The sequence below is a fragment of the Lichenostomus cassidix genome, unplaced genomic scaffold, assembly GCF_008360975.1.
Source record: "Lichenostomus cassidix isolate B80296 unplaced genomic scaffold, HeHo_3.0 HiC_scaffold_852, whole genome shotgun sequence".
NCBI classification, from domain to species: Eukaryota; Metazoa; Chordata; class Aves; order Passeriformes; family Meliphagidae; genus Lichenostomus; species Lichenostomus cassidix.
In genome coordinates this window covers 572,293-599,276 of record NW_028148026.1, presented here as the reverse complement: position 1 = coordinate 599,276, position 26,984 = coordinate 572,293, and the positions used below count along the sequence as shown (strand labels likewise).

Below are 26,984 nucleotides of genomic sequence, written 5' to 3'. Positions count from 1 at the left end.
GAGAACATGTGAGGGAAAACAACATGGAGACACCAAGGTCAGTGGAGAAGGTGGGGGAGGAGGTGCTCCTAGTGCCAGAGCCAAATTTCCTCTGCCGGCTTTGGTGAGACCATGGTGAAGCAGGTTGTCCCCTTGCAGCCCATGGGGTCCATGGGGATGCAGAGATTCACTTGCAGCCCATGGGAAGGTGAGCCACACCGGAGCGGGTGGATGCCTGGAGGAGGCTGTGATCCACTGGGAGACCCCATAGAGAGAGAGGCCTTGCTCCCGAGATGGAACAGCCTGGCCTCGGAGGTCTGCATCCTGTGGATGAGGGAGCCACACTGCAGCAGTTTTGGGAGGTCTGTCTGTGGGAGGAGCTTACATTGCAGCAGTGTGTGTGCTGCTGCTTGAGAGTTTTGGACCCATGCTGGAGAGGTTCATGGAGAGCTGTCTCCCATGGGAGGAACCTCACAGCAATGCAGGGGAAGAACTCCTCTCCCTAAGCAGCACAAGAAGGTTCTGGTGATGAACTGACCCAAAGCCCCATACCCTGTTCCCCCTGTGCTATCAGTGGGAAGGCTGGGGGCAGGAATGGTGTCTTAAGGGCTTATTTTACTTCTCATTATCCTCCTCTGACTCTGTTACTAATAAATTTCACTTTACAGCAGCTTCAGTTTAGCCTGTTTTGTCCTTGGAGTGTTTTCTCCCAGTTCCTTATCTCAGCTCATCAACCCTTGTGTTTGTCCTGGTCAAGGCCGTGTTTCCAATGGGGTCCTGTTGTAGTGTCCATTGGACCCTGTTGTTCTTCCAAACTCACCAGCTCCATAGCTGAAGCGTTCTGGGAGGGCCCAGGCCAGGGATTGAGCTGTGGAACTGCCTCTGTCTCCACAGCAGCTTTGCCAAAGCCCAACATTCCTTTTGGGCTCCCTGAGATCCCCGTTCAGGTGCCCTCAGCGCCTCGTTCCCCTCCTTCCTCCCTGCACTCGCTGTCTGCAGGGCTGTTCCTGTTGCAACTTCTGGCTCCTCTTGGCTGTCGCAATTCCAGCTCTGCCATCTTTCGGATTAGTCCTTCCCAACTCTGGACAACCCCAGCTTCTTCTTGCTCCCTGCCTGTTCAAGGATGCCCTTCGAGTCTCGGGAGCTGTTTGGAGCATTGCCATGGCAACAGTCAATCACAACAGTGGATTTTGACACACTGTCACAGTCGATCCCCACACACTCTTACAGTCGCGGCACTTGCAGCACACTGGTAGCTGCAACCTCTGCTGGGGCTCTGAGCCCAGGATTCCACTCCCTCCATCCCAACACCTCCCCAGGGTCCCTTGTCCCCCCCATCCTCTTGGGACCTTCCCCCCACCATCCTGGCCCATCTGTCCCAGGACCTCCCTCCTGGTGCCCTCCACTTGCTCTAGCTGTGACCCCATCAGCCACAGGCCCAGGACCAGCAGAGGCTCCAGTGCAGCTCCATGGATCAGCTGCTGTTCAGGAAGAACCGGGTATGGGGCTTTGGGCAGTGGGGGGCACCAGGCAGGGCTGGAGCACAGGGTGGGGCGAGGATGCTGTGGGGAATCGGAGTGTCTGGCTGTGCCACCCCAACGCTTTCCCGTTCTTTCCCTGCGAGTCCAAGGTCAGCCATAGCCGGCCATCCTGGCAGCTTTCAACTGGTAGCAATCCTCCTACGTTTGCAATTTTAGGAAGGTGGAATCCCAGTTTCTGGCCCAGGCACCTGGCCTTGAAGGTTGGCTCTTTTCCATGGGAAGGAAACACTTCCAGCCCAGTGTCTCAAGGGCAGCTGAGGGGCAGCCCCTGGGAATCCAAGCCTGAGCTGTTGATCCTTGCAGCTTTTGTCTGGGAGCAATCCTCAGATGTTTGTAATTTTAGGAGGCAGAATCCTGGTTTTGGCTGCCGATGCCTGGTCTCAAATGATGGCTCTTTCCCACAGGAAAGAAACTTTTCCATCTCAGAGTCTCAGGGCCAGCTGAGAGAGCCCCCAGGAGGCCAAGACCAGCTCGAGCTGTTGGTCCTGGCTGGTTTTGCTTGGGAGCAATCTGCAGATATTTGCAAGCTTAGGAGGCAGAACCCCATGTTTGATCATGGGTGCCAGGCCTCCAAGTATGGCTCTTTTCCATAGGAAAGGGTCTTGGTTTAAAAGAAAAATGTCTGACAAGGAGGGCAGGAATCTCTCTGGAATAAAAAGAAGAGCCCACCTTCCAAATTATTTTAACTTTGAAATTACAGGGCTTCCAGGAAAAAATGTAGAAAAAGAAATAACAGCTCTTTGCTAGTAAATACATAGAATGGAACAGAATAAACAACAACAACACAATAACAGAAGTTTCCCACCGACGCAGTGCTACTTTTTCCCCTTTGGTGTGGTTATGACCACAGCTGGTAAAGGGCGCTAGTGGCTCCAGCAGGCAGAAGCTGCAGTGACTCACTCATAGTGGGCAGGGTCTGATGTGAGCTCAGAAATTCCCCGGGTGGTAACAACTGACTGGCATGGGAGGGAAAGAAGTGGGTGTTCCCCCCACAAACCCACATGGTCAGTGTCCAGTCTCAGCACTGGACATTTCCCAAATCTGAGTCAGCAGGGGCAGCCAGGATCCTCTGGCCAGCAGCAGGCACAGGCAGGGCAGGCAGGCAGAGCTCGATGGCGGTGCTGAGCTCTGGATCAGAAAGCCCAGGGTGAGACTGCACGGCTCCCGGCAGCACCGCGGACACAGATCCTGCTGAAGTGACCCCGAGTGGGAATGGCCAAATCAGCCCCTTGGGAGTGGCCGTGGGAATCCTTGGCACAGATTCTGTCAGGAGAGGGGATTTCAGGGAGCCCAGAGGGCATCGCTGGGTTTTGGCAGAGCTGTTGTGGAGACAGAGGGAATTCAACTGACACGGATTGATCCTGCCTGCCCTGGAAAAGGGGGAGGCTCCAGAAAACCCACAGTGCAGGAAATCGTTGTTCTCTCAGCCCTTTGGGATCTTTGTCTTTTGTGCCTCCACTGGGAGGGGAAGGGCAGCAGCCCCTAGTTTTTAGTGGCAGCCTGAAATTGGAGAATCCCATTGCTAAAGCCCAAGAGAGCTGAACAAAGAAACACCATTTCTGCCAGTTTAACCAAAAAGCTATATTTTGGTCCCAACAGCAGGGAAACATGCCCTGTGCCCCTCTGGCACTGGACCATGGAATGGGGAGTAACTGGATCTGCTGGGAGCAATGGGAGGCATTGCAATGGGAAATAGGAAGCCTCTGGGGGTACTGGGAGCACTGTGCGGAGGGAATGGGGTTGGCACTGAGGAAACTGGGAGCAATGGGAGGGGGAATGGGTACAATTGGGGGTACTGGGATGGGATAATCCCTGGTGGTACTGGGAGGTGGAATGGGGCACTCTGGGTGCCTTGAGTAGCCCCCTGACTTGTGACCAAGACCCTGGGCAGGATGGCAACCACGGGAGCCCAGGGGGAGGGGATCCCCAGTGTGTCCCAGTTCCCCCAGTGTCACGAAACGGTCTCGTAGATGTGACTGGGGTCCTGCAGTCGCCTGTGGCGTCCTGCCACCTCTGTGTATGTCACTTTGGTGTCCTTAGGAGGAGCGGCATGGGGGGTCCCTGTGGAAAACACCGGTTTTGGGGACCCAGGTGTGAGGTGACACCTGTGGGTGACCTGTCCCTGTATTTCCCCTGTCCCTGTACTCACCCACTGCCCGCTCAGTTATCACGACATGGGTGTACAGAACCTCCCCATCCTCCAGGGAGGCCAGGGGCTCCGGAAGGGCCCTGTAGGGATAGAGGGGTCTTTGGGAGCCCATGGGGGGTTTTGGCAGTGAGAGTAAAAGAAAAGTTGCGACTGGAGCCCCCACTCACCTTTCCTGGTGCTTCCTGGTGGCTGCAAAGAAGAGAGGCGAGGGATGACTGTGGGGTCTCTGGGGCCTTTGAGCACCCATGGGAATCCTGAACCCCATTGGACCATCAATTGCCCCCAGGACCCCTGAGCATCTCTGACACCCTCTAGAACCCCTGAACTACCCCAGTGCTCTGGACCCCCTGAACCCCAAGAATCCCAAGCTCAGCAGGGAGGGAGACAACTCAAACTCCCCCAGGATCCCTGAAAGAAACCTCAACATCCCCACACGACCCTCCAACACCTCCCCCAAGCCCCCAGAATCGCCAGCCAAGGTTGCTAAGGGCTCAGCCTCCCCCAGGTCTGGGGCTGTGGGTGCTGCCCTACTGCCCCTTAAATCTGGGAATTTCCCACTGCTCCCCGAAACACCTGTCCCCCCATTGTCACCCACCCAGGCGGTGCCACCATTTCCAGGCCACAATGACACCCATGAGCAGGACCAGGAACAATAAGGAACCACCAACCCCGGCAGCCACTGCAAGAAACAGGTGGACATATCAGGGTCACCCATCAGCCCCAGGGTCCTGCAACTGCAGTGACCTCAGATGGCCCCTCCTGTGCTCTGTCCCATCTGTGTCACTGACAGGAACAGTGTGGGAGCAAATCAGGGTCACCAAAGACTGAAGGATCTCAGACCCCCACAGGGACTCCATATGACCCCACCTGTGCCCCAGTGTCCCCGTGGTGTCACCTCCAGGGCCAGCTCTGGGCTGAGTGCCCGGAAAACGCGGTGCTCATCCAGCTGGTTGGTGGCCACACACTGGTAGATGCCAGAATGTCCCACATCGATGTCCCCAAGATCCAGGAGGGGACCCTGGGCCACCACCCGGCCGTCACGCATCCAGGTGAAATTGACAGGTGCTGAGCCCACCTGCACCGAGCAGCGCAGGGTCACGGGGTCACCTGCGTGCACCTGGAGTGCCGGGGGGCCAGGGGTGATGGTGGCATTGGCCACGGGCACTGCAGGGACAGAGACGGGGCTGAGGCTGGGGGAAGGAGCTGTCATTAGGTGTGGGGGCAGGGGGAGGATAAGGAGGTCTGGGGTGGAGGAGTGAGTCTATGCATGGTGGCACCTGGAGACAGAGTGTCCCCTTCATCCATGATTGTGTCCCACAGTGTTGGAGGTCATAACCTCGTGTGGGATGAGGGGATGTGATGGGTGTGATGAGGATGTGATGGAGGATGCTGTGAATGGGCGTGACTGCAAGCCCTAAGGTCCTGCTCATCCAGAACCATGTCTGTTGCCATCACCTGGAACGGGATGGGTTGGGTGTGGGATGTTGTGTTTGTGGTGAACCCAAGCTGAAGGGTCCCGCTCACCCAGGATGCGATGCCCAGTGGCAGTGACTGTGACCTGATGTGACAGGTGGGATGAGGGACCCATGGGTGGGATGTCCTGGGTGGAGGAACCTGGAGCGTGAGGGTCCCAGTCACGAGAGACTGAAATTCACAGTGGTAAGGACTGTGACCTGGTGTGGCGTGGGGAAGCTCTGTGTGGGATGAGGGTGGGATGGGTGGGATGGGGGATGCCGTGGGTGGCATCACCCCCAGCCCAAGAGTCTCACTCCTCCAGGATAATGACATTTAATGGGAGGCTCTCAAGTGCATTGCATGCCTGGCACTGGTAGTGGCTGCTGCCATTGTCCCCAACATAGCACAGCTCCAGTGCCCAGCGGTGTCCCTGAGCCCTCCCGGTGCCAGGAGAAGGACAGAGAACTTGTCCTCGCAGTCACTGTTGCCACTGTGCAGCTCAGCACCAGGCAGTCACCCAGTGCCACCTGTCCCCTGGGGGGCTGCGCCAACAGGGACACCCCTGAGATTGAAACCCCTGGGGGAGGCGTGGGTGGGATGAGGGACGTGGTGAGGAGAAAGGGGGTGGTGAGGAGGGAAGTGGAAGGGATTGCAGTGAGGGAAATGGGGACCAATGGAGATGTGGGGAGGCCTGAGGATGATGGAGGGAACCCACGCAGGGACTGGGGGGACATAGATGGGGGCAATGACCCAAGAAGGGAAGGCAGAGCTGAGTACGGAGCAGAGACTTGGGAAGGAGTGTGGGATAGCAGGGACGAATGCAGGCACACAGAAGGACACCCGGGGAGGGCCTTTGGAAGGGATGGGGGGATGCAAGGTGGGTGTCACAGAAGGATGGGGATAGCCAGTTGTGTCTGGGGTACCCGGGGAGGCTGTGGGGGTTGCCGTGCCCATCCCCGCACTCACTGCGCACTGTGACGCGGAGCCGGGCGCTGCTCTTCCGCACGGCCCCCCCCTCGGAGCGCACCTCGCAGCTGTAACTGCCCGAGTGGGAGACCCCCACGGCGAGCAGCAGGAGCTGCGGGGACACCTGCGGGTCCCCCAGCAACTGCCCGTCCCGGTAGAAGAGGTGCAGGAGAGGGGCTCGGGGCCGCAGGGGGCTGGGGGTGCTGAGGCAGCTGAGATTCAGGGGGGACCCCTCGGTGGGCTCGGGGGTCCCTCCAGCTCCAGCACCGGCACCGAGAAGAGCTCTGGGAATGAGATGGGAGGTGGGGATGGTGACCCCGAGTGTGCTGGGGAGGGGCTGTAGGAGTATTGGGTTATTGGGCTGTGGGGGTATCAGGGTAACGGCTAATGGATGTTTGGGTCTTGGGATATCAGGGTGCCCACTGTTGGGGTGCTCACCATGCACTGTTACTGTCACTGGCACTGACTTCTCCCACAACTGTGGCATCATGGGGATCACCTTGACCACGCAGCGATAGCGGCCACTGTGGTGCAGCTGCAGGGGGGACAGGGACAGCTCGGTCCCATCGAGGGGCTCCCCCAGATCCTTTTCCTCGTGGTAGAAGTGTACCCCAATGAGCCACATGTCCAAACGGCGCCGGCAGCGCAGTGTCACCGTGTCCCCTTCCATCAGTGCCTGCTCTGACACTTGCAGCACCAGCCAGTCTGTGGGACAGGAGAGTCCTTTTGCATCAGGGAGCTCTAGTGAATACCGAGGGTGTGAGGCCACCCATGGAGTGAAGCCCACCCAGATCCTGGTGCGGAAGATGGGGTGCATCCCAATCACCCCCTCACCATTTACAACGCTCACGGGGGGGCTGAGCCCAGTGTTGGGTCTTTCACACATGTAGGTGCCACGCACAGTGACAACGAAGTGGTCAAGTCCATCATTCCCCCAGCGCTGCCCATCCTTGTAACAGGTGGTGCCACCGGGGCTCCCTGAGCCCTCGCAAGTTAATGTCACTTCGTCCCACAGCACCGCTGGCATCCAGGAGGGCTCCACGAGGAGCTGGGTGGTCTGAGTGCCTGTGGGTGACAGGGGACAACAGCCTGACAGGGCCAGTGTGCAGTGGGGACAGCGGGGTGGGGACATGGCATCCCCCGAGGACTCACCAGCAAGGCTGAGGGTCTGGGCTGGAAGGGAAAAGGGAGAGGAGCTGGGTAGGGGTGGCACCATGGGGACAGTGGCACCTTGTGGAGCGGGTGTGAGGGCTGTCCCCAAACTATCCCTGTGGGGACACAGAGATATTGGGGGAGGGAACACCTCAGCCACACTGCGCTGGCACAGGTGACCCCCACCCAGCACCACAGCCCCTGTCCCCACAGCTACATTCCCATGACTCTCTGCCCATGATCCCATTTTGATGGCACCTGTCCCTACACCCACATCTGCATAGTGCCTGTCCCCTTGTCCCCTTGTCCCTAGATCACAGTTCCCCCATACGTGTCCCCACAGCTGTCCCAGTCCCATGGTGCCTCTCCTCACATCCCTATTCTCTGTTCCTGTCCCACCATTCCTGTCCCTACCACCATCCCATGACCGTGGTCACACCAGTGTCCACCCTCATGGTCTGGCTCTGCTGGCACTGGGGACCTCAGGGGACCCCACAGACCCCCTGTGCCCCCTCCCCACCGCTCTCTGCCTCACCAGGGCCATGCCTGGGGCAGCAGGCCCGTGCCCAGGGCACTCACCCCACAGGAGCAGTGCCACCTTCCCGGCCATCCCGGTGTCCCCGGCCATCCAGGCTGGCTGTCACATGCTGCTGGAGCCTCCTGTCCCCTGGGTAGCAGGAAGGAAACGACCTCACATTTCATACCCACGTGTTGGCGGCCCTTAAAGGGGGCAGGGTGGGGACAGGATGGGGACAGGGTGGGGACATGGTGCAGACATGGTGAGGACATGGTGGGGGAAATGGTGGGGACAAGATGTTCCCAGAAATTGGAGCCTGAGGGGGTGTTGGGAGCCAAGGATGGGTGTCCAAGGAAATGGGATGCCAAGGGACTGGGTTCCAGGGAAATGGGGGTGCCATGTGAATGGCGGACACACGAGTAGGGGGCCCTATGTTGGGGGGCCCAGGGATGGGGGTGCCAGGGGAACATGAGCTCGCGGGATTTGGGATCATGGCATGGGGGTCTGCATGGGATGGGGCTGTCAGGGAAAAGGGGTGCCCCATGGAAATGGGGGTCCTGAGGGTAGGGGGGTCCCAGAGAGGGGTGACATAAAGAATGTGGAAGCCATGATTGGCCTCCTAGGGGAATGAAGGTACCAGGGCACCCACCCAGGCAGTGGCTGGGTGGGCACCTGGGTCTCGGCTCCTTTACTTGGTGCCTCAGATTTTGGAGTGACCTACAGGTCAGCATAGCCCCCATGGGGTGTTCATGGTTTGGGGAGGCACCACAGGGCAGGACTCCAGGGCTGTGGCCTCATCCCGTGCTTTTTCCTCTCTTCATTTCCATTTCTTTCTTTATTTTGCTCATTTTGCATCTGCCCTACCTCCACTTCCTGGCTCAGCTATCCTGGAGAGCTCCTGAGCATGGAACAGGTCCTGAGTCTCCCACCTGCCCACTTTGATTCTCACAGCTTTAGAGATGCTCAAAGGTGAGAATTGTGTGGGGGAAAAAGGCCTGGCTGTGGTTTGCTCAGTTCTGCAAGAAGCACAAAAACCAACTGGAGCTCAAGCAGTGGCTCTGTGAGGGCCTTTTATGGTTTTCAGAGCAGGGCTGGGTGGAAACCAGCCCTGCAGGGGCAGCTGTGAAGGAACCAGTCCGGAAATGCAGCAATTGATCATTTTGTCCCTCTGGCCAAGGGACTGAGAGAGCCCCAGAGCTCCTGCAAAGACAACAACCATCTGCTCAACAACCTGACCTGGAGCCTCCTCCTTCCTGTCTCAAACCCTGCAGCCCTTTGGAACCTCCCAGAAAGAATGTTTGGGTTCTGGCTGTGCTTGTTAGCCAAGAGGGTAAAGTGTGGAAATATTGATCAGGGGCTGCACACGTGGATCCTGGGAACACAAGGGTGAGAGCAGGAGCAGGGAGTGCCCAGGCAGGGGAATTCAGGGCAGGATGGAGGGGATTTATCAGGGAATCACACCCTGAGGGACACACAGGCATTTCCACAGATTCCTGTGCAGTGGTCCAAGGACGGAGTTGTTCCTTTTTGGAGCAGAATCCATGGGAAGTAAATCAAGTCTCATGGTGTGAATGAGAAAAATTGGGAAGGGTTCCTAAATTTGGCCCAACAAAAGCCTTCCTTCTATTTTATGGGTTTATTGCTGCCCAGCAGACAGGAAAAAATTGCATGGACCTGTTGGACACTCAGAGAAATTCCACACTCCATATTATCCACAGCAAACACCTCTGAGGGATGTACAAATGCACTCCAAAAGGGAACCATAAAGTCTCGTGGCTCTGGATGGACCTTCTCTTGAAGGACAGGATTTTTAATTTCTTTCTTTCTCTCGGGGAATTTTTTCCCATTTGTTGCATAAGAGATGGGAAGGAGGAGTACTTAAGAGACAAAAGATGTAGCCAGGATGCGGAGGAGGGGGAAGGGGTGCAGTTTGCTGCAGTCTCTTAGCAGGGAGGTTTTCTCTTGGGAAGTGCAAAGATACGGTGAGACTTGGCTGGGGGTCAGGGGCTGGGCTCAGCCCTCTCAGCGCTCTCTTTCTCTCAGGGGGATGGCAGGAGAGATGTTTGTGCTCTTGGTGCTGGGCTATGCCTGGGGGGAGAATTCACTGCTACTGCAGAGTTTTGTCCTTCACTGCTTCTCCTTACCATGGGTGAGCCTTTGCTCGCAAGAGCAGCTGTTGAACTGGGATGTTTCCAACACCCAACCTCACTGGGAGTGACCCTCACCATCTGCTTGGGTGCCTCAGGGGAAACCCAGGACCCTGACCGCCTTCCCTTCTCTGGAGGGAGTTTCTCCCTGCGGCTTGCAGGAGCTCAGCTGCAGCTGCCCAGCCTGGCTGTCTTCCTGCCACTGTTGTGGCAGTTTTTGTTACACTTTCACTTGATACCCTGCATCTGCCCCAACCCCTGCAACTCTTGCCAGAGCTTCAGAGTTTTGTCCACACTTTGTTTACCACCCCGGGTGTGCTTGGCTCTGGTGTTCCAGCCCACTGCTCTGAGGTTCCTGCTACAGTCCAGCTCACCACCCGCAGTGGCACTCAGACCAGCTGCTCCCCGTGAGTTTCACAAAGGAAGTCATTGTCGCTCATTCTCTGTCACCTGAGCCGCCATTGCCAGGTGGAGAGGCGGCTGAGCTCGCGCCACAGCGCCCCCTGCAGCCGCGGGGGAACCATTGCACCTTCCCTGCCCAGCTGGGAGCCAACAGCGCCCCTGCTGGCTGTGACTGTAACTGCACCGAATGGGGAAAGAGTCAGACATGGGGGTGGTTCTGTCCTGGGGGGCACATCCAGGGGGGTCCTGTCCTGGGGGAAAAGAGCTCTTCTGGTGTGGTGACACATCTGGGTGGAGGTCTGGTCATGGGGTGTCTCTGCTCTGGGGGTGACACATCCCAGGGGAATCCTGACCACCCCTCCATCACCTGTGGGGCACTGTGACCTCTGAAGTGCCCCAACTTCAGACATGTCCTTTAATGACCTTGCCTGGACAACGGCAATTCTCAGACTAAATTGGATTGAATTCCCTTATTCCCAATTGGTTGAGACAAAATTACACATCCATAGGATACAAGTAAAATACTTTTGCCACACCTTTTTTTATGAGTAAAGAAAACAAACTCAGCCAAATCAAACTGACAAAGATAAAATGGCATGGTTTATAGGATCTTTTTGAGAGTTGGTCTCCAAACAAGTCACACACAATGTAAACAAAAACAAATCACAAAGAACTGAGACTACATGGTTTGCTTTGGGACTCCATTCGTGCATCCCACAGCAGCATTTGCTTTGGATAGTACGGAGTGTGGAATCTCCCTGAGTGTCCAACAGGTCCATGAAATTGTTCCCTGTCTGCTGGGCAGCAACACACCATATAAGGAAGGCTTTTCATAGGCCATATTTAGGAACTCGTCCCAATTTTTCTCATTCGCACTCTGAGACTTGATTTACTTCCCATGGATTCTGCTCCCAAAAATGAAACAACTCTTTCCATCCTTGGACCACTGCACAGGAGTCTGTGGAAATGCCCATGTGTCCCTCAGGGTGTGATTCCTTGGTAAATCCCCTCCATCCTGCCCTGAATTCCCCTGCCTGGGCACTCCCTGCTCCTGCTCTCGCCTCTGTGTTGCCCAGATCAACATGTACAGCCCCTGATCAACATTTCCACACTTTTCCCTCTTGTCTGGTGGCCACAGCCAGAACCCAACATTCTTTCTGGGAGGTTCCAAAGGGCTACAGATTTGAGACAGGAAGGAGGAGTGTCCAGGTCAGGTTGTTTAGCATATTGTTGTCTTTGCAGGAGTTCTGGGGCTCTCTCAGTCCTTTGGCCAGAGGGACAAAACGATCAATTGCTGCATTTCCGGACTGGTTCCCTCCCAGCTGCCCCTGCACCGTTGGTTTCCACCCAGCCCTGCTCTGAAAACCATCAAAGGCCCTAACAGAGCCACTGCTTGAGCTCCAGTTGGTTTCTGTGCTTCTTGCAGGGCTGAGCAAACCACAGCCAGGCCTGTTCCCCCACACAATTCACACCTTTGAGCAGCTCTAAAGCTGTGAGAATCAAAGTGGGCCAAGGGGGCAGGTGGGAGCCTCAGAGCAGGGCTGGCAAAAGCTGCTCTTCTAAAGTCAGCTCCAGTTTTCCATCCCAGTGCTGGGGGAAGGGGTCAGGATTGTCCTCGGATGTTCTGGACAGAGGAGGGACAGTCAGGGGGGTCACAGGTATTTCATGTGGAAGGTCTCATCCTCATCCTTGTTCCCAGCATTGAGGCCCTGCAGGGGGAGTGAGGGGTGGTGGTTATGGGAGGTAGTTGGGGTTTCTGTCACTCCTGTGGGGGCTTCTCACCCACAGAAGGGCCTTGGGGGGCTGCAAGATTGGAGGGGAAGGGGCTGCACCTTGGGGCTCCTAAAGGGGGTCTGGGGGCTCCCAAACTGAAGAGGTGCTGTTAAGGGGGACATAGAGGGGATGGGGCATTTCCCAAGCTGTGGCACCCCAGAGGTCACAATGCCCCACTGGGCTGGAGATTCCAGGGCCTTCCCTGGACTGGAGATTCCAGGATGTGTCACCCCCAGAACAGGGACACCCCAGGACAGGACCTCCCTAGATGTGTCCCCCAGCAATGATCCTGCCCCTGTCTTCCAACTCCCAGCACAAACAGCCTCTTTCTTCTGCTGCAGGAAAGGGAAAGTGAAAGTGTTCAGCCAGACAGCTCCATCACCAACAGCCCCCACAGCCCCCCCACCCCTCCCTGAAACCTCTGCACTCCTTTTTACCTCAGCCTGTTCCCTGCTCAGTTTCTCCCTGGGATTGCTGAGCCAGGGAGTGGGGCAGGGCAAGATAGGGGTGGTAGCGTGAAAATGTGGAAAACAAGAAAAAAAGAAACAGATAAAGGAAAAATCCTCACAGGTGAATGGATACCTTCAGTGGATACATTTGATACCTTCAGTGTGCTCATGCGGTGTCCCCCAAACAGGGGGCTTTGCTGTGCCCTGGGTCACCCCAAAATCTGAGTCACCCAATGAAGGAGCTCAACCCACATGCCCACCCAGACACTGCCCATCCCTCAGACCCCCATTCCCCATGGAAACCAAAAATAGGACCCCCATTCCATAGGTCCCACCTCCCTGGCATCATCATAACAGGATTCCTAGTGCCCAGGACCCTCATTCCCTTGATCCAATGGGCCCCCATTCCCCAGGAATCCCCTATTCCCTAGGGGTCCCCCATTTCCCCCACACCCCTGTCCCCGGGACCCACATGCCATGACTCCAATCCATGGTTACCATGTTCCCCTGGGACCCCCATCCTTGAACCCCCCTGCATGGGGACCCCCAATCCCCAGACAGCCATTTCCTGTGAGTCCTCCTCCTCAGGACCTCCATTCCCTGGACCCCCATTGCCCCGGGACACCCATCCTGAGCTCCCTACATCCCCTGAACCCCCCACTCTTCACAACACCGTGTCCCCATCATATCCCCGTCATGTCCCCACCCTGCCCCCAGCCTGTCCCCACCCTGCCCCGACCAAGGGCCACCCACATGTGGAGACGAGACCTGACCTCGCGTCCTTCCCCTTAGTCCGAAAAGCCACCACCCAGGGGACAGTCGGCACAGTCGTGTGACAGCCAGCCTGGGTGGCTAAGGACACCGGGATGGCCGGGAAGGTGGCACTGCTCCTGTGGGGTGAGTACCCTGGGCACAGGCCTGATGCCCCAGGGATGGCCCTGGTGAGGCAGAGAGCAGTGGGGAGGGGGCACAGGGGGGCTGTGGCGTCCCCTGAGATCCCCACTGCCAGCAGAGCAAGTCCATGGGGGTGGACCCTGGTGTGACTGGGGCCATGGGGTGGCTGTGGGGACAAGAGCAGGGTACAGGAATGGGAGGAATGAGTTGTAAGGAGAGGCATCACAGGGCTGGACCAGCTGTGGGTACAGGGGAGAAAGATGCAGACACAGGGACAAGGGGATAAGCAACATGAGGATAGCCCATGGGGACAGGTGCCATCGCAATAGGATCATAGGCACAGGGCCATGGGGATGTGGACGTGGATGGATGTGCTGTGGGACTGTGGGACCATTGCCAGGATGGTGGTGTCACCATGGCTAGGGTGTCCACAGTGTCCCCATGTCCTGCCTCAGCCCAGGGTGGCCAAATGTGTCCATGTCCACAAGAACTCTGGGCCACACCAGAGTCCCCATGGGGACTGCTGGGGACAGCCCCACATGCTGTCCCCGGGTGCTTCTGACATCATGATGCCACCCCCACCTAGACCCTCTTCCTTCTCCCTTCCAGCCATGACCCTCAGTGTCACCGGTGAGTCCTTGGGGGATGCCATGTCCCTGCCCCACTGTCCCCAGCCATGTGCTAGCCCTGGCAGGCTGGTGTCCCCTGTCACCCACAGGTGCCCAAAACCCCCAGCTCCTCGTGGATCCCCCCTGGACACCAGCAGTGCTGTGGGACCGAGTGACACTGACCTGCCAGGGCTTGGGGACTGATGGTGCTACCACTTGGTACAAGGATGGGCAGCGCTGGTGGCAGGATGCAGCTGACCACCTCATTGTCACTGAGAGTGGCACCTACAATTGTCAAACACATGGCACCAGGTGCAGCCCCACCGTGAGGGTCTTAAATGGTGAGCAGGGGATGGGGATGGATGGTCCACTGACGGCTCTGAGTGGGCTCTGCTCTGTGGGTGGCCTCACACTGCTCCTGTGGCGAGTGTCTGTCCCCTTTACACAGGGACATCCCAGTGCTCCCCAGGGCATCCCAGTGGGATGGGAACACCATGGGGACGCTGGTGCAATGGGGTCACCCCTGGTCTCTCTGGGATCCTTCCACACAATGGAGACTCCCCCAGTGGTCCCTGGTGCCTTGGGGTCCCACCTTGGACCCTTCTCAAGCCCCTCAGTGCAATGGGTTCCCTCCTGTCCCACAGACCGGCTGGTGCTGCAGGTGCCGGCAGGGGCACTGCTGGAGGGGGACACGGTGACACTGCGCTGCCGAGTCAGGAAGGACACATCAGTCAGCTGGGTGCAATTTTACCATGAGATGAATGAGCGGGGGGGCTCTCCCAGGAGGATTCAGCTGTCCCTGTCCCCCCTGCAGCTGCACCACCGTGGCAGCTACCACTGCAGTGGCTTGGTGAGCATCGGTCTGTCAATGTCAGAGCCAGTGACACTGACAGTGCACGGTGAGCACCCCACAGCTGGAACTCCAATAACGAGACATCCCCTCAGCCAGCAGACTCAGAGTCACATCCCAACCTCCCATCTCCTTCCCAGAGCTCTTCTCAGTGCCGGTGCTGGAGCTGGAGGGTACCCCCGAGCCCACCGAGGGGTCCCCCCTGAATCTCAGCTGCCTCAGCACCCCCAGCCCCCTGCGGCCCCGAGCCTCTCTCCTGCACCTCTTCTACCGGGACGGGCGGTTGCTGGGGGCCCGCAGGGGTCCCCGCAGCTCCTGCTGCCCGCCGTGGGGGTCTCCCACTCGGGCAGTTACAGCTGCGAGGTGCGCTCCGAGGGGGGGGCCGTGCGGAAGAGCAGCGCCCGGCTCTGCGTCACGGTGCGCAGTGAGTGCGGGGATGGGCACGGCAACCCCCACAGCCTCCACGGGTCCCCAGCCCTGCCTGACTCTCTCTCTACCTGCCTCCTTGCCTCCCCCAGGTCCCTCCCTCCGTCCTCCCATGAGTGTCTCTGGTCCCTGCATCCCTCCCCTGGTCCCGAAACCACTCCCCCCTTACACCTCTCCCTCTCCTAGGTTCCTCCATTATTCAAAGGTCCCACCATCCCTGTCTGGCTCCACAAAACCTTCCCTCTGGTCCCCTCCAACCCCCTCCATGCCTCCCCTTCCTAACATTCCATCCCTTCCTGGTGTCCCTTCCACCCCTTTCCAAGCCTCCCAATCTCTGGGCATCCTTCTTCCTCACTGGGATCCCCCCACTCCTCTCTGATCCTCCCTTTCCTGAGTCCCTCACTGCTCTCTGGTGTCCCTCATCCTTCCAGGGTCCCCCATTCCCTTTGTCTCCCCCACAGGGATCCCAGTATCAGGGGTGTCCCTGTCAGCACAGCCCCCCAATGGACAGGTGGCACTGGGTGACAGCCTGGTGCTGAACTGCACAGTGGCCACGGGGACAGGCCCCCTGTCCTTGTCCTGGCACCGGGAGGGCTCGGGGACACTGCTGGGCACTGGCCCCCACCTGGAGCGGAACAAGGTTGGGGACAATGACAGCGGCCACTAGCAGTGCCGGGCCAGCAATGGGGACAGCATGGCCGAGAGCCCCACACTGAATGTCACTGTTCTGGGTGAGTGGGACCCTCGGGCTGGGGTGATCCCACCCATGGAATTCCCCATCCCACTTCATCTCCTCCACACCAAGCCCAACCCACCCCAGGTCACAGCCCCACCACTGCGTGTCACAGTCCCAGGTAACTGAGACTGTCTGGGTACAGATATCTCCACCCAGGACATCCCACCCATGGCTCCCTCATCCCACCTGTCACATCCCACACCCCACGTCAAGTCACATCAAGTCACCCTATTGAGCGTCACCTGAGTGAGTGAGTGGGACACTGAGGATTGGGGTGACACCCACCACGATCTGCCTCGACCAATCGATCACTTCCCATCCACACTAATCCACACCCCCTACAGGGTGACGGCCACCATCACCCTCAGACATGGTCCAGGGTGAGAGGGTCCCTCCGGCTTGTGGTCACTCCCAATCACAGTATCCCACACCTCACCCTCATCCCACCCATTACATGCCCTCACCTTACACCAGGTGTGACCCCCACCACTGTCAGTCACTGTCATGTGTGAAGGGGTCCCTCTGTGTCCAGGTGCCACCATGCAGAGACTCCCTCATCCCCCCACACTATGTTCCAGCCCCTCCCCCAGCCTCAGCCCCATCTCTGTCCCTGCAGTGCCCGTGGCCAATGCCACCATCACCCCTGGACCCCCGGCACTCCAGGTGCACGCAGGTGACCCCGTGACCCTGCGCTGCTCGGTGCAGGTGGGCTCAGCACCTGTCACCTTAACCTGGCTGTACAGTGGGCGTGAGGTTGCCCAGGGTCTCCTCCTGGATCTTGGGGACATCAATGTGGGACATTCTGGCATCTACCAGTGTGTGGCCACCAACCAGCTGGATGAGCACCATGTGTTCCAGGCACTCAGCCCAGAGCTGGCCCTGGAGGTGACACCACAGGGACACTGGGGCACAGGTGGGGTCACACGTGGTCACCAGAGTTGCAGGACCCCTAGAGTGACAGGTGATGCTGATGTGTCCCACTCTGTCTCCAGCAGTGGGTGCAGGGGTCAGTGGGTCCCTCGTGTTCCTGCTCCTGCTCCTGGGTGTAGCTGTGGCCTGGCACCGGTGGAACAGCATGGGTGAGTGACAGTGGGGGCAATGGGGGCCTCGGGAGGTGGGCAGCCCTCTAGAATGTGGGGGTGATGGGGCAGCAATCACAGTGCTTGACTTGACATTTGAACCCCCTGTGACCTTTGCCTCCAGGATTTGGGGCAGTGCTGGAGGATCAAGCAGGGATATTGGGGATTCTTTCAGGGATCCTGGGGGAGTTTGTGGGGTCCCCTCCCATCAGACTTGGGGTTCTGCAGGCTCAGAGGGTCCAGAGCACCGCGGTGTTTCAGGGGTTCCTGGACACTTCAGGAATACTCAGGGATCCTGGGGGGAACTGAGGGTCCAGTGGGATTCAGGATTCCTGTGCAGGGTCATGGCCCTGGGACCCCACAGTCACCCCACCTCCTTCCTTTGCAGCCACCAGGAAGCACCAGGACAGGTGAGTGGGAGGCTCCAGCCATGACTCCCCTTTTATCCCAACCCCCAACACCTCCCATCCCCTCCCACACACCCCCTTATCCCAGCAGGGTCCCCCCGGAGCCCCCAGCCCCCCCAGAGGAGAGGGAGATGCTGTACACCCACGTTGTGATCACCAAGAGGATGGCAGGTGAGTACGGGGTGGCACACGCAGGGACACGTCACCCAGGGTGTCACCCCCACCCCCATCCCACAGCCAGTGTCTCTTGCAGCATCCCCCCGTGCCACCACACCCCAGGATCCCCAGGTGACCTACGCAGAGCTGCCAGGACCTCATGGGCGACTGCAGGAACCAAGTGAAATCTAAGGGAATGTGGCCTGGGCCAATTAGAGATGTTGGTTACACCTCAGTGATAACATATTTGAGAAGAAAATCAAAACAACATGCATATATAGTTCATTCTAGCCAGAGAAGAAGGAGGAGCTGAGAACATGTGAGGGAAAACAACATGGAGACACCAAGGTCAGTGGAGAAGGTGGGGGAGGAGGTGCTCCTAGTGCCAGAGCCAAATTTCCTCTGCCGGCCGTGGTGAGACCATGGTGAAGCAGGTTGTCCCCTTGCAGCCCATGGGGTCCATGGGGATGCAGAGATTCACTTGCAGCCCATGGGAGAGTGACCCACACTGGAATGGGTGGATGCCTGGAGGAGGCTGTGATCCACTGGGAGACCCCATAGAGAGAGAGGCCTTGCTCCTGAGATGGAACAGCCTGGCCTCGGAGGTCTGCACCCTGTGGATGAGGGAGCCACGCAGCAGCAGTTTTGGGAGGACTGTCTGTCTGTGGGAGGAGCTCACATTGCAGCACTGTGTGTGCTGCTGCTTGAGAGATTTGGACCCATGCTGGAGAGGTTCATGCAGAGCTGTCTCCCATGGGAGGAACCCCACAGCAATGCAGGGCAAGAACTCCTCTCCCTAAGCAGCACAAGAAGGTTCTGGTGATGAACTGACCAAACCCCCATACCCTGTTCCCACTGTGCTATCAGTGGGAAGGCTGGGGGCAGGAACAGTGTCTTAAGGGCTTATTTTACTTCTCTTTATCCTCCTCTGACTCTGTTAGTAATAAATTTCACTTTGCAGCAGCTTAAGTTTAGCCTGTTTTGTCCTTGGAGTGTTTTCTCCCAGTTCCTTATGTCAGCTCATCAACCCTTGTGTTTGTCCTGGTCGAGGCCGTGTTTCCAATGGGGTCCTGTTGTAGTGTCCATTGGGCTCTGTTGTTCTTCCACCCTCGGCAGCCCCACAACAGAAGGGTCCTGGAAGAGCCCAGGCCAGGGATTGAGCTGTGGAACTGCCTCTGTCTCCATGGCAGCTCTGCCAAAGCCCAATGATTCCCTTTGGGCTCCCTGAAATCCCCGTTCAGGTGCCCGCAGCCCCAAGTTCCCCTCCTTCCTCCCTGCACTCGCTGGTGCCAGGCTTCCAAGGATGTCTGTTTTCCATAGGAAAGTGTCTTAGTTCAAAAGACAAATGTCTGACAAGGAGGGCAGGAATCTTCTTGGAACAAAAAGAAGAGCCCTCTCTCCAAATTATTTTAACTTCAAAACTACAGGGCTTCCAGGAAAAATGTAGAAAATGGAATAACAGTTCTTTACTAGAAAATATATAGAATGGAACAAAACAAACAACACAGTAACAGAAGTTTCCAACCTACTCAGTGCTACTTTTTCCCCTTTGTTGTGGTTATGACCACAGCTAGCAAAGGGCACTGGTGGCTCCAGCGAGGCAGAAGCTGCAAGGACACACTTGTAGTGGGCAGGGTCTGATGTGAGCTCAGAAATTCCCCGGGTCGTAACAACTGACCGGCATCACAAGGAAAGAAGGGGGTGCTCCACCCAAAATCCAACACGGGCCGTGTCATCCAGTCTCAGCACTGGATGTTGCCCAAGTCTGAGTCAGCAGGGGCAGCCAGGATCCTCTGGCCAGCAGCAGGCACAGGCAGGACAGGCAGGCAGAGCTCGATGGCGGTGCTGAGCTCTGGCACAGAAAGCCCAGGGTGAGACTGCACGGCTCCCGGCAACGCCGTGGACACAGATCCTGCTGAAGTGACCCCGAGTGGGAATGGCCAAATCAGCCCCTTGGGAGTGGCCGTGGGAATCCTTGGCACAGATTCTGTCAGGAGAGGGGATTTCAGGGACCCCAAAGGACATAGTTGGGCATTGTAGGAGCTGCTGTGGAGACAGAGGAAATTCAACTGCCACAGATTGATCCTGCCTGCCCTGGAAAATGGGGAGGCTCCAGAAAACCCACAGTGCATTGATGACATCATAATGAGGGGGAACACGGCAGAGGAGGGTGTCTGGGGGTGATTTTTTAATGAGTCTCTACTCCTGATCGTCTGCTTTATGCCCAGAAATGGGTCTTGTAGTTTTAGGTGTGGTCTGGTGGAGGAGCAGGAGCCAGAGGAACTCTAGCTCGGGCTTGGTCCAAACCCTCACTCCCCTGTGCTCAGCTTTTTGGAGCAGACAGGTGTTACATGGTTGCTTTTAGCTAGCTTTGGTTGTGTTTGCTTAGGCAAGAAGATTTTCACTGGCCTGCAGTAGCAATTCTTCAGTGACTCCTGTTGTTTCTTCTGGAACTGTTTGCCTTGCTTTTGGTATGAAGATCAGATCATCCCTGGGGAGACGGTCAGCAGGACCTGTGGGGAGCTGCCAGAGCAACTCCGCCCAGCCCTGGACCTTGGGAGAAGCTGAGCCACCAAAAGAAAGGACTCTAAAATTCACCACCCTTGTCTGCAGCATGGAGGAGACCAATGTCAGAGGTTCACCAGGTTCCCATCTGTTTTTTCTCTTCCCCAAGCTGCTGTGTGGACTCTTATTCCCTTCCCTGAGACAAAATTATCTGCCTTTTTTTTCCTAGCACGTGGCTGGTGAAGGTTTTTTTCCCCTTCCCCTGACATTTTGGGTTTGTTTTTGCTGCTGTGGGTGTGGGGGGTGTGTGTGGAGGGTGACATTCTGATGGTTCAATATCTAACAGTTACTTTTTTTCCTCCTGTGCCACGCGGGCACCTTGTTTGTCAAATAAACAGACTTTTTTCACTTTCACCTACTAAAAATTCATTTCATATCAGTGGGAAGGGATTGCTGAAACCCTTTTTTCAGAGGAAATGTTCATTCCCAAGCATTCTCTCCCAAACTTTTTTCTAAACTGAGAGAGAGGATTTTGAGATGGGGAAGAAGAGAATGCAGAGCCTCCTGAAGGCTGCTTTGGCCATCAAAGCAATGAAGGTCCAGAGCCCTGCCAGGTTCCTCCTGGTGGAGGAAACATGCTGGCGTTTGTCCCTTTCCAGGGGTGTTGGAGTTTGGGGAAGGGCTTAGAATTTTTCTCCATCACTCTTACTAAGCAACAAATTGTGGGGGTGCGGCGGCCCGATGCTGCGGATCCCGAGTCCCCGAGGCCGGCGGTCGGCGTAATCCACAGGGACGCTGCCGAGGATGCCATCGCCTGGGACTCGGAGGAGGCCGGGCCATAAACCGCTCTCTCCCTCCCCTGGAAAGTTTTTCCTAAGTTTATTGGTTTAAAGTTCGCTTCCCCGCCCCTATCACCGCCCCTGCTGCTTGCCCTCACTAGAATGTTCTGTTGCCGGGCTTCCCCCATGAGTTGTTTGTAATCCCCTCCCTAGTTATATTTCATTTGCTCCCCCGCTTGTCCCTCATGTTGTCCCGGAGCCCCGTTGGCTCCGCCCCTGTTGTTCCTCCCCGGGAAACCCCGTATTTCCCCCTAAAAACCCCCTCCCTTTGTTCTCTCGGCGTGGTGTGGCCGCGACCCCAGCCCTGCCGTGCTCTGCGCCCGGCAGCTGCGTGGACCGCCCCACCCGAGAGCCCCCAGTGTGCCTCCCCCGCGCTGCTTCTCCTTTAATAAACTGCGCACTGGTGACTCTCAGCTCGTCGTACTCTCTTTATCACGGGAAGTGACCAGCGACTCCACGGCGTTCCTGCCCGGCAGGCACCCGCCTCCGCCGCGTAGTCCCTGCCGCTCCAAGGAGCGAGCCTGGGAACACCGAGGCTGACCGTAGCCGCCTCTGGGACAGAGCTGAACAGCCGGGAGGGCTGAGAGCTTGGGCCCAGGTGAGGCCTCCGAGGTCTCCCGAAGCCCCGGAAGCCATTGAGACTAAGGCGGCCGGACCCCTCCGGACCCTACAACTTCAACAAATAGTTGAATGTTTAGAGCCATCAAGTCTTTTGTAAAAGACAAAAGGTATGCTTGGGCAGGGCAGGGTAAGGGAAGAGCCAGCCCTTGGAACGCTCTCTCGTGGTTTGGACACTGGGAGGAGAGGCTGCTCTTTGCTTTTCAGCTGCGACCAGAGGAAATCCAACTGTGCCCTGTTTTTCCTCTTCTCCTGGCTGGGTGAGCTTTGATTCAACCTTTTTCCCACTGGGAAGTGCACGTTTCCCCAGGCTGCGTTTCCTCGCAGCAGCTGCCAGGAGAGTCCGGCTGCCTCTGCCGCCTGCTCCCCGCCCTCTGCCACACGAGACCGCGGCGTCTGCTGTGACTGCAGAAATCCTTGCTACCTCGCTAGCTAGCTGGGAGAGAGCCAGCTCCTACCCCTGCTGCTCTGCTTTTTGCCGCTCAGAGCTGCTTTGCCTTCCTGCTCTCTTCTCAGCCTGCCCGCCATTACCAGCTGTTTGAGGCTGACCCGACCCTGTGCCACAGCGCCACTTTCAGCCCCTCGGGAGTCATCGCACCTGCCCTGCCCGGCCGGGAGCTCAACAGCGCCCCTGCTGCTTGCAACCGTGATTACACCACATGGGAAAAAGCTCGGCAGCTCACAAGTCATCTGCTATTGGTTTCTGATTCTAGTTGTGGTTGCTATTATTGTTATTGCTTGTTTATAGATACTAGTAAAGAACTGATATTCCTTTTTTCCCATACCTTTGCCTGAAAGCCCTTGATTTTTCAAAATTAAATAATTCGGAGGGAGGGGAAAAATCACATTCTCTGTCTTAAGGGGGGGTTCAACCTCTCTTGGCAGACACCTGTCTTTCAAACCAACACAAGGGGCTTTCCCTGGAAATTGCTCCTTTTCTGACTCTTTTGATTCTGAACATTGTTGCTGTTGCTGTTGGTTTTCTCTGTCATTGCTGTTTGCAGGAAATTGTTCTTCTCTCAGCCCTTTGGGATCTTTGCCTTTTGTGCCTCCACTGGGAGGGAAGGGGCAGCAGCCCCTGTGTTGGGGACAATGAAATAGAAAGCCTTATAAATATGATTACCTGGCAAAAGATGCTGAGGATATGGAGACTGAAATGAAGACAAGCTTTGAGTTACCAACCCCAGCTAGTGAACAACTTGAAAACAATGGTATGGCCGACTGAAGGCAATCCCCCTTCTTGATGAAACCATACCCTCTGCTTGCAGGCAGGTCCAAGGGTCAGAGCAGACCCTGCCTGCTTGGCAGAGGGTGCAAAAAGCAGGTTTTAGGGTTTAAAATATAACGCCGTATGGTAATGCAATGATTCTTAAAGGTTGTATGTAAATGTTGTAGGATTTGTAGCTTGTTCCAGATTGGTTAATGAGAATTAGAATATTCAACACAGAAGATGATTTATTGTATTGCAAACGGCAGCTCGCTCTCTTGTTATTCATCTCTTCCTGCTCTCTCCCTCTCTCTCTCTCTCTCTTGCTTCTCTGACATGCTTTGGGCTGCCTGGCAGCCCCTAGCAGCTCCCCTACACTCACACTCTTTCACAATAAACCCCATGCTCTAAGACCTGACTTCAGAGATCTCTCGTCTCTGTCCCAACCATTCAAAACCAGCAAACAAAGCCTCAAATCCTACAGGATCTAATCATACACCCCTGGTTTTTAGTGGCAACACAAAAGTGGAGAATCCCATTGCTAAAACCCAAGAGAGCTGAACAAAGAAACACCATTTCTGCCAGTTTAACCAAAAAGCTGCATTTTTGTCTCAGGAGCAGGGAGACAGGTCCTGTGCTCCCTTGGAATTGGGAAGGGGGATGGGAAGCCACCTGGTGTACTGGGAGCACTGGGAGGAGGAATGCAGAGTCACTGGGAGCATAGGGGTACTGGGAGGGGGAATGGGGATCCCCTGGGGGTACTGGGAGCACTGTGGGGTGAAAATGGGGAAGTCACTGAGGTTACTCAGAGCACTCGGATGGGGATTGGGGCTCCTCTGCAGGTACTGGAAAGGGGATGGGGGAGCCCCTTGTGCTACTGGGAGGGGGAATGGGGAGCACTGGGTGCTCTCTGAAGCCTCCCATGACTCGTGGCCACCTCACAAACAGGATGGGCAACCACAGAAGCCGTGGAGGAGAAAACCCCAGTGTCCCCAGTGCCCCCCACTTCCCAGAGTGTCAAAACTTTGGCTGTAGAATTTCATAGATGTCACTGGGTTCCCACGGTTGCCCATTCGGCCCCAGCAGCTCCACATAGGTTGCCTCAGGTTTCTCCACTGGGGGGGTTTCGGGCTCCAGGGGGGCCCTGTGGGGATAAGGGAGTGTGTGGGAGGGGATGAGAAGTCCTGGGGGTTTGGGTGAGAGGGGGGTCATGACTGGAGCCCCCCACTCACCTGTCCTGGTGCTTCCTGGTGGCTGCAAAGGAAAACAGAATGTGACTGTGGGGTCCCAGGAGCCCCCAGCCATCCTTGCGGATCCTGAACCCTCACCAGAACCTCAATTCTCCCGAGGACCCCCGAGTATCCCTGATGTCGCCCGGAAACCCTGAACTATCCTAGTGTCCCCAGCTCACTGAGCCCCAAAACCCCAAGTTCAGCCGAGAGGAGGAACCTCCAAACTCTCCCAGGATCCCTGAAAGAACCCCCAGCATCCCTGCATGACCCTCAACACCTCCCCAGACTGCCCAGGGCCCTGAGCTGAGGTCACAGGAGGCTCAGCCCCTCCCAAATCAGAGACTGTGGGCGCTGCCCTGTCACCTCCCTTCTCTGGGGGATTTCCCACCACTCCCGGAGCCCCCATCACCCATTGTCACTCACCTGTGTGGTGCCACCAGTGACAGCCGTTGATGACACCCGCGAGAAGAACCAGGAACAACAAGGACCCAACAAATCCTGCGGCCACTGCAGGAAACAAAGGGACACACACTGGGGTCACCTGTCACCACAGGGGTCCTGAAACCCTGGTGACTTAAGGACTTCCCTCCTGTGCTCTGTTCCCTCTGTGACACTGCCAGGGACACAGCAGGGTTGAACCCAGGTCGTCCATGACCTGGACATCACAGGCCCCCACAGGGACCCCATATGATCTGACCTGTGCCCCAGTGTCCCCGCGGTGTCACCTCCAGGGCCAGCTTTGGGCTGAGTGCCTGGAACACACGGTGCTCATCCAGCTGGTTGGTGGCCACGCACTGGTAGGTGCCAGAATGTCCCACATCGATGTCCCCAAGCTCCAGGAGGGGACCCTGGGCCACCTCATGCCCATCGTGCAGCCAGGTGAAGGTGACAGGTGCTGAGCCCACCTGCACCGAGCAGCGCAGGGTCACGGGGTCACCTGCGTGCACCTGGAGTGCCGGGGGGCCAGGGGTGATGGTGGCATTGGCCACGGGCACTGCGGGGACAGAGACAGGGCTGAGGGTGGGGGAGGGGCTGGAACACTGTGTGAGAGAGGGGCAGAGGGGGGAATGAGGGTGGGATGGGTAGGATGAGGGACTCTATGCATGGTGGCACCTGGAGAGAGAGGGTGCCCTTCACCCATGACTGTGACATACGGTGGTGTTTGCTGACACCCGTTCTCTGGTGGGGATGCTGTGGTGGGAGCATCCAGAGCCAGAGCCACAGCTACCTAGGACTGTGACCTGCAGTGGCAGGGGCTGCGACCTGAGGAGGGATGGGGGATGCCATGGGTGGGTCATCCCCAGCCCGAGGGTCCCACTCACCCAGAACAGTGACATTCAGTGTGGGACTCTCGGCCACACTGTGCCTGTCGCTGGCCCGGCACCAGTAGTGGCCGCTGTCCTTGTCCCCAACATGGTTCAGCTCCAGGCGGGGGCCAGTGCCCAGCGGTGTCCCCGAGCCCTCTTGGTGCCAGGAGAAGGAGAGGGGACCTGTCCCCATTGCCACCACACAGCTCAGCACCAGGCTGTCACCCAGTACCACCTGTCCCCCGGGGTGTTGTGCCAACAGGGACACTCCCGAGAGTGAGACCTCTGCAGGGGGACATGGATAGGTTGGGGGACCCATGAGGTGTGTGGGACTCGGGGTGTGGCAAAAGGGGAGTACAAAGGGGATAGAGGAGATTCCATTGAGGAAGAAAGAGATCCAGGGAGGGGTGGGGTTGATGCAGGCAGGGATGACAGACAAGAGATGGGACAGAGAAGAGCCAGGGAGGGATGTGGGGAGCCCAGAGAGGGGTGGGGAGAGCCCAGGGAGGGGCTGGGGGGATGTGGCCCAGGTAGGGAAGGGAGAGCAGAAGATGAAGCTGGGAACTGGAAAGGGAGGCCGGGGAGGAGCAGAGGGACCTGGAGAGGGACCCGGGCAGAGATGGAGGGACCTGGGCTGGGAGGGACATGGGAAGGTGTGGATGACCCAGGGAGGGGTGAAGGGAGGGATGAGAGATGCACACAGTGGTGAGGGAACCCTGGGAAGGTGTTGGGGTTTCCCACCCCTATTCCCACACTCACTCCACACTGTCACTGTCGCTGTCACTGGTGCCGACTTCTCCCAGCTCTGTGATGGCCCCGAGCTCACCCAGCCCCCGCAGCGGTAGCGGCCACTGTGGTGCAGCTGCAGGGGTGACAGTGACAGCTCGGTCCCATTGAGGCGTCCCCCCAGATCCTCCTCTTCACGGTAAAATCGCACCCCAGTGACGGTGTTGTCCCGCCAGCCCCGGCAGCGCAGTGTCACCGTGTCCCCCTCCAGCAGCACCTGCGCTGGCACCTGCAGCACCAGACGTTCTGTGGGACAGGGGGGACTTGTCACATCTGGGGACTCTGTGGGAGGCACCAGGGGTCCCCCATTGCCAGGATGGCAGTCTCATTGTACTGGGATGCTCTGGGATGTCCCCGTGTTCAGGGGATTGGCTCTCGTCACATGTGGGGTGTGACACAGAGCTCACCCAGAGCCCTTGGGGACACCGCCAGGGAACCCATCGCCCCCTCACCATTTAAGATGCGCACAGGGGGACTGAGCCCGGTGCCAGGTCTCTCACACGTGTAGGTGCCACTCTCAGTGACAAGGAAGTGATCGGGTCCTTTCTTCCACCAGTGCTCCCTGTTCTTGTACCAAGTGGTGGCACCAGATGTCCCTGAGCCCTGGCAGGACAGTGTCACATTGTCCCACAGCACCGCTGGCATCCAGGGGGGCTCCACGAGGAGCTGGGTGGTTTGGGCACCTGTGGGTGACAGGGGACACCAGCCTGCCAGGGCCATTGTGGGGCTGGGGACAGCAGGGTGGGGACATGGCATTCTCCTGAGGACTCACCAGCGAGGCTGAGGGTCTGGGCTGGAAGGAAG

The 26,984-nt window shown here is 57.5% G+C and overlaps 3 protein-coding genes and 1 long non-coding RNA gene across 5 annotated transcripts in view; 1 reads left to right on the top strand and 3 right to left on the bottom strand.

The window, feature by feature from the left end:
* Positions 1 to 18,311, top strand: part of LOC146420332 (Fc receptor-like protein 4) — a 22,445-nt gene extending 4,134 nt beyond the window's left edge. The window contains exons 6-9 of one of the 2 annotated variants that reach the window (XM_085048412.1): positions 17,040 to 17,123; positions 17,512 to 17,533; positions 17,622 to 17,701; positions 17,784 to 18,311. In XM_085048412.1, the coding sequence (XP_084904538.1) occupies positions 17,040 to 17,123; positions 17,512 to 17,533; positions 17,622 to 17,701; positions 17,784 to 17,878 (281 nt within the window). In that variant the 3' untranslated portion in view covers positions 17,879 to 18,311. Of the gene's footprint in view, positions 1 to 16,866; positions 17,124 to 17,511; positions 17,534 to 17,621; positions 17,702 to 17,783 lie in introns of those variants that run through there. The other variant, XR_014849193.1, reaches the window with a different exon arrangement.
* The window catches only part of LOC146420323 (low affinity immunoglobulin gamma Fc region receptor III-like), a 123,413-nt gene that overhangs the window by 24,940 nt on the left and 71,489 nt on the right, over positions 1 to 26,984 (bottom strand). The window lies entirely within an intron of this gene.
* Positions 3,077 to 4,481, bottom strand: LOC146420333 (uncharacterized). Its single transcript, XR_014849203.1, has 3 exons — positions 4,265 to 4,481; positions 3,837 to 3,858; positions 3,077 to 3,749 (listed from the first exon to the last, which is right to left on the bottom strand). It is a non-coding gene; the product is annotated as an uncharacterized LOC146420333 (long non-coding RNA).
* LOC146420331 (Fc receptor-like A) lies at positions 5,546 to 26,984 on the bottom strand. Its single transcript, XM_085048383.1, has 3 exons — positions 26,953 to 26,984; positions 6,925 to 7,155; positions 5,546 to 6,795 (listed from the first exon to the last, which is right to left on the bottom strand). The coding sequence occupies exons 2-3, from the start codon at positions 7,115 to 7,117 to the stop codon at positions 5,624 to 5,626; spliced, it is 1,365 nt and encodes a 454-aa protein (XP_084904509.1). The 5' UTR covers positions 7,118 to 7,155; positions 26,953 to 26,984; the 3' UTR covers positions 5,546 to 5,623.

What these genes read in the sequence shown, in the direction of transcription:
- LOC146420331 (XM_085048383.1), bottom strand. Translation starts at nt 7,117, where the DNA reads ATGCCAGCGGTGCTGTGGGACGAAGTGACATTAACTTGCGAGGGCTCA. An exon ending in CCCCGTGAGCGTTGTAAATG is followed by an intron (nt 6,796 to 6,924) that starts GTGAGGGGGTGA and finishes CCTGTCCCACAG; the next exon opens with ACTGGCTGGTGCTGCAAGTG.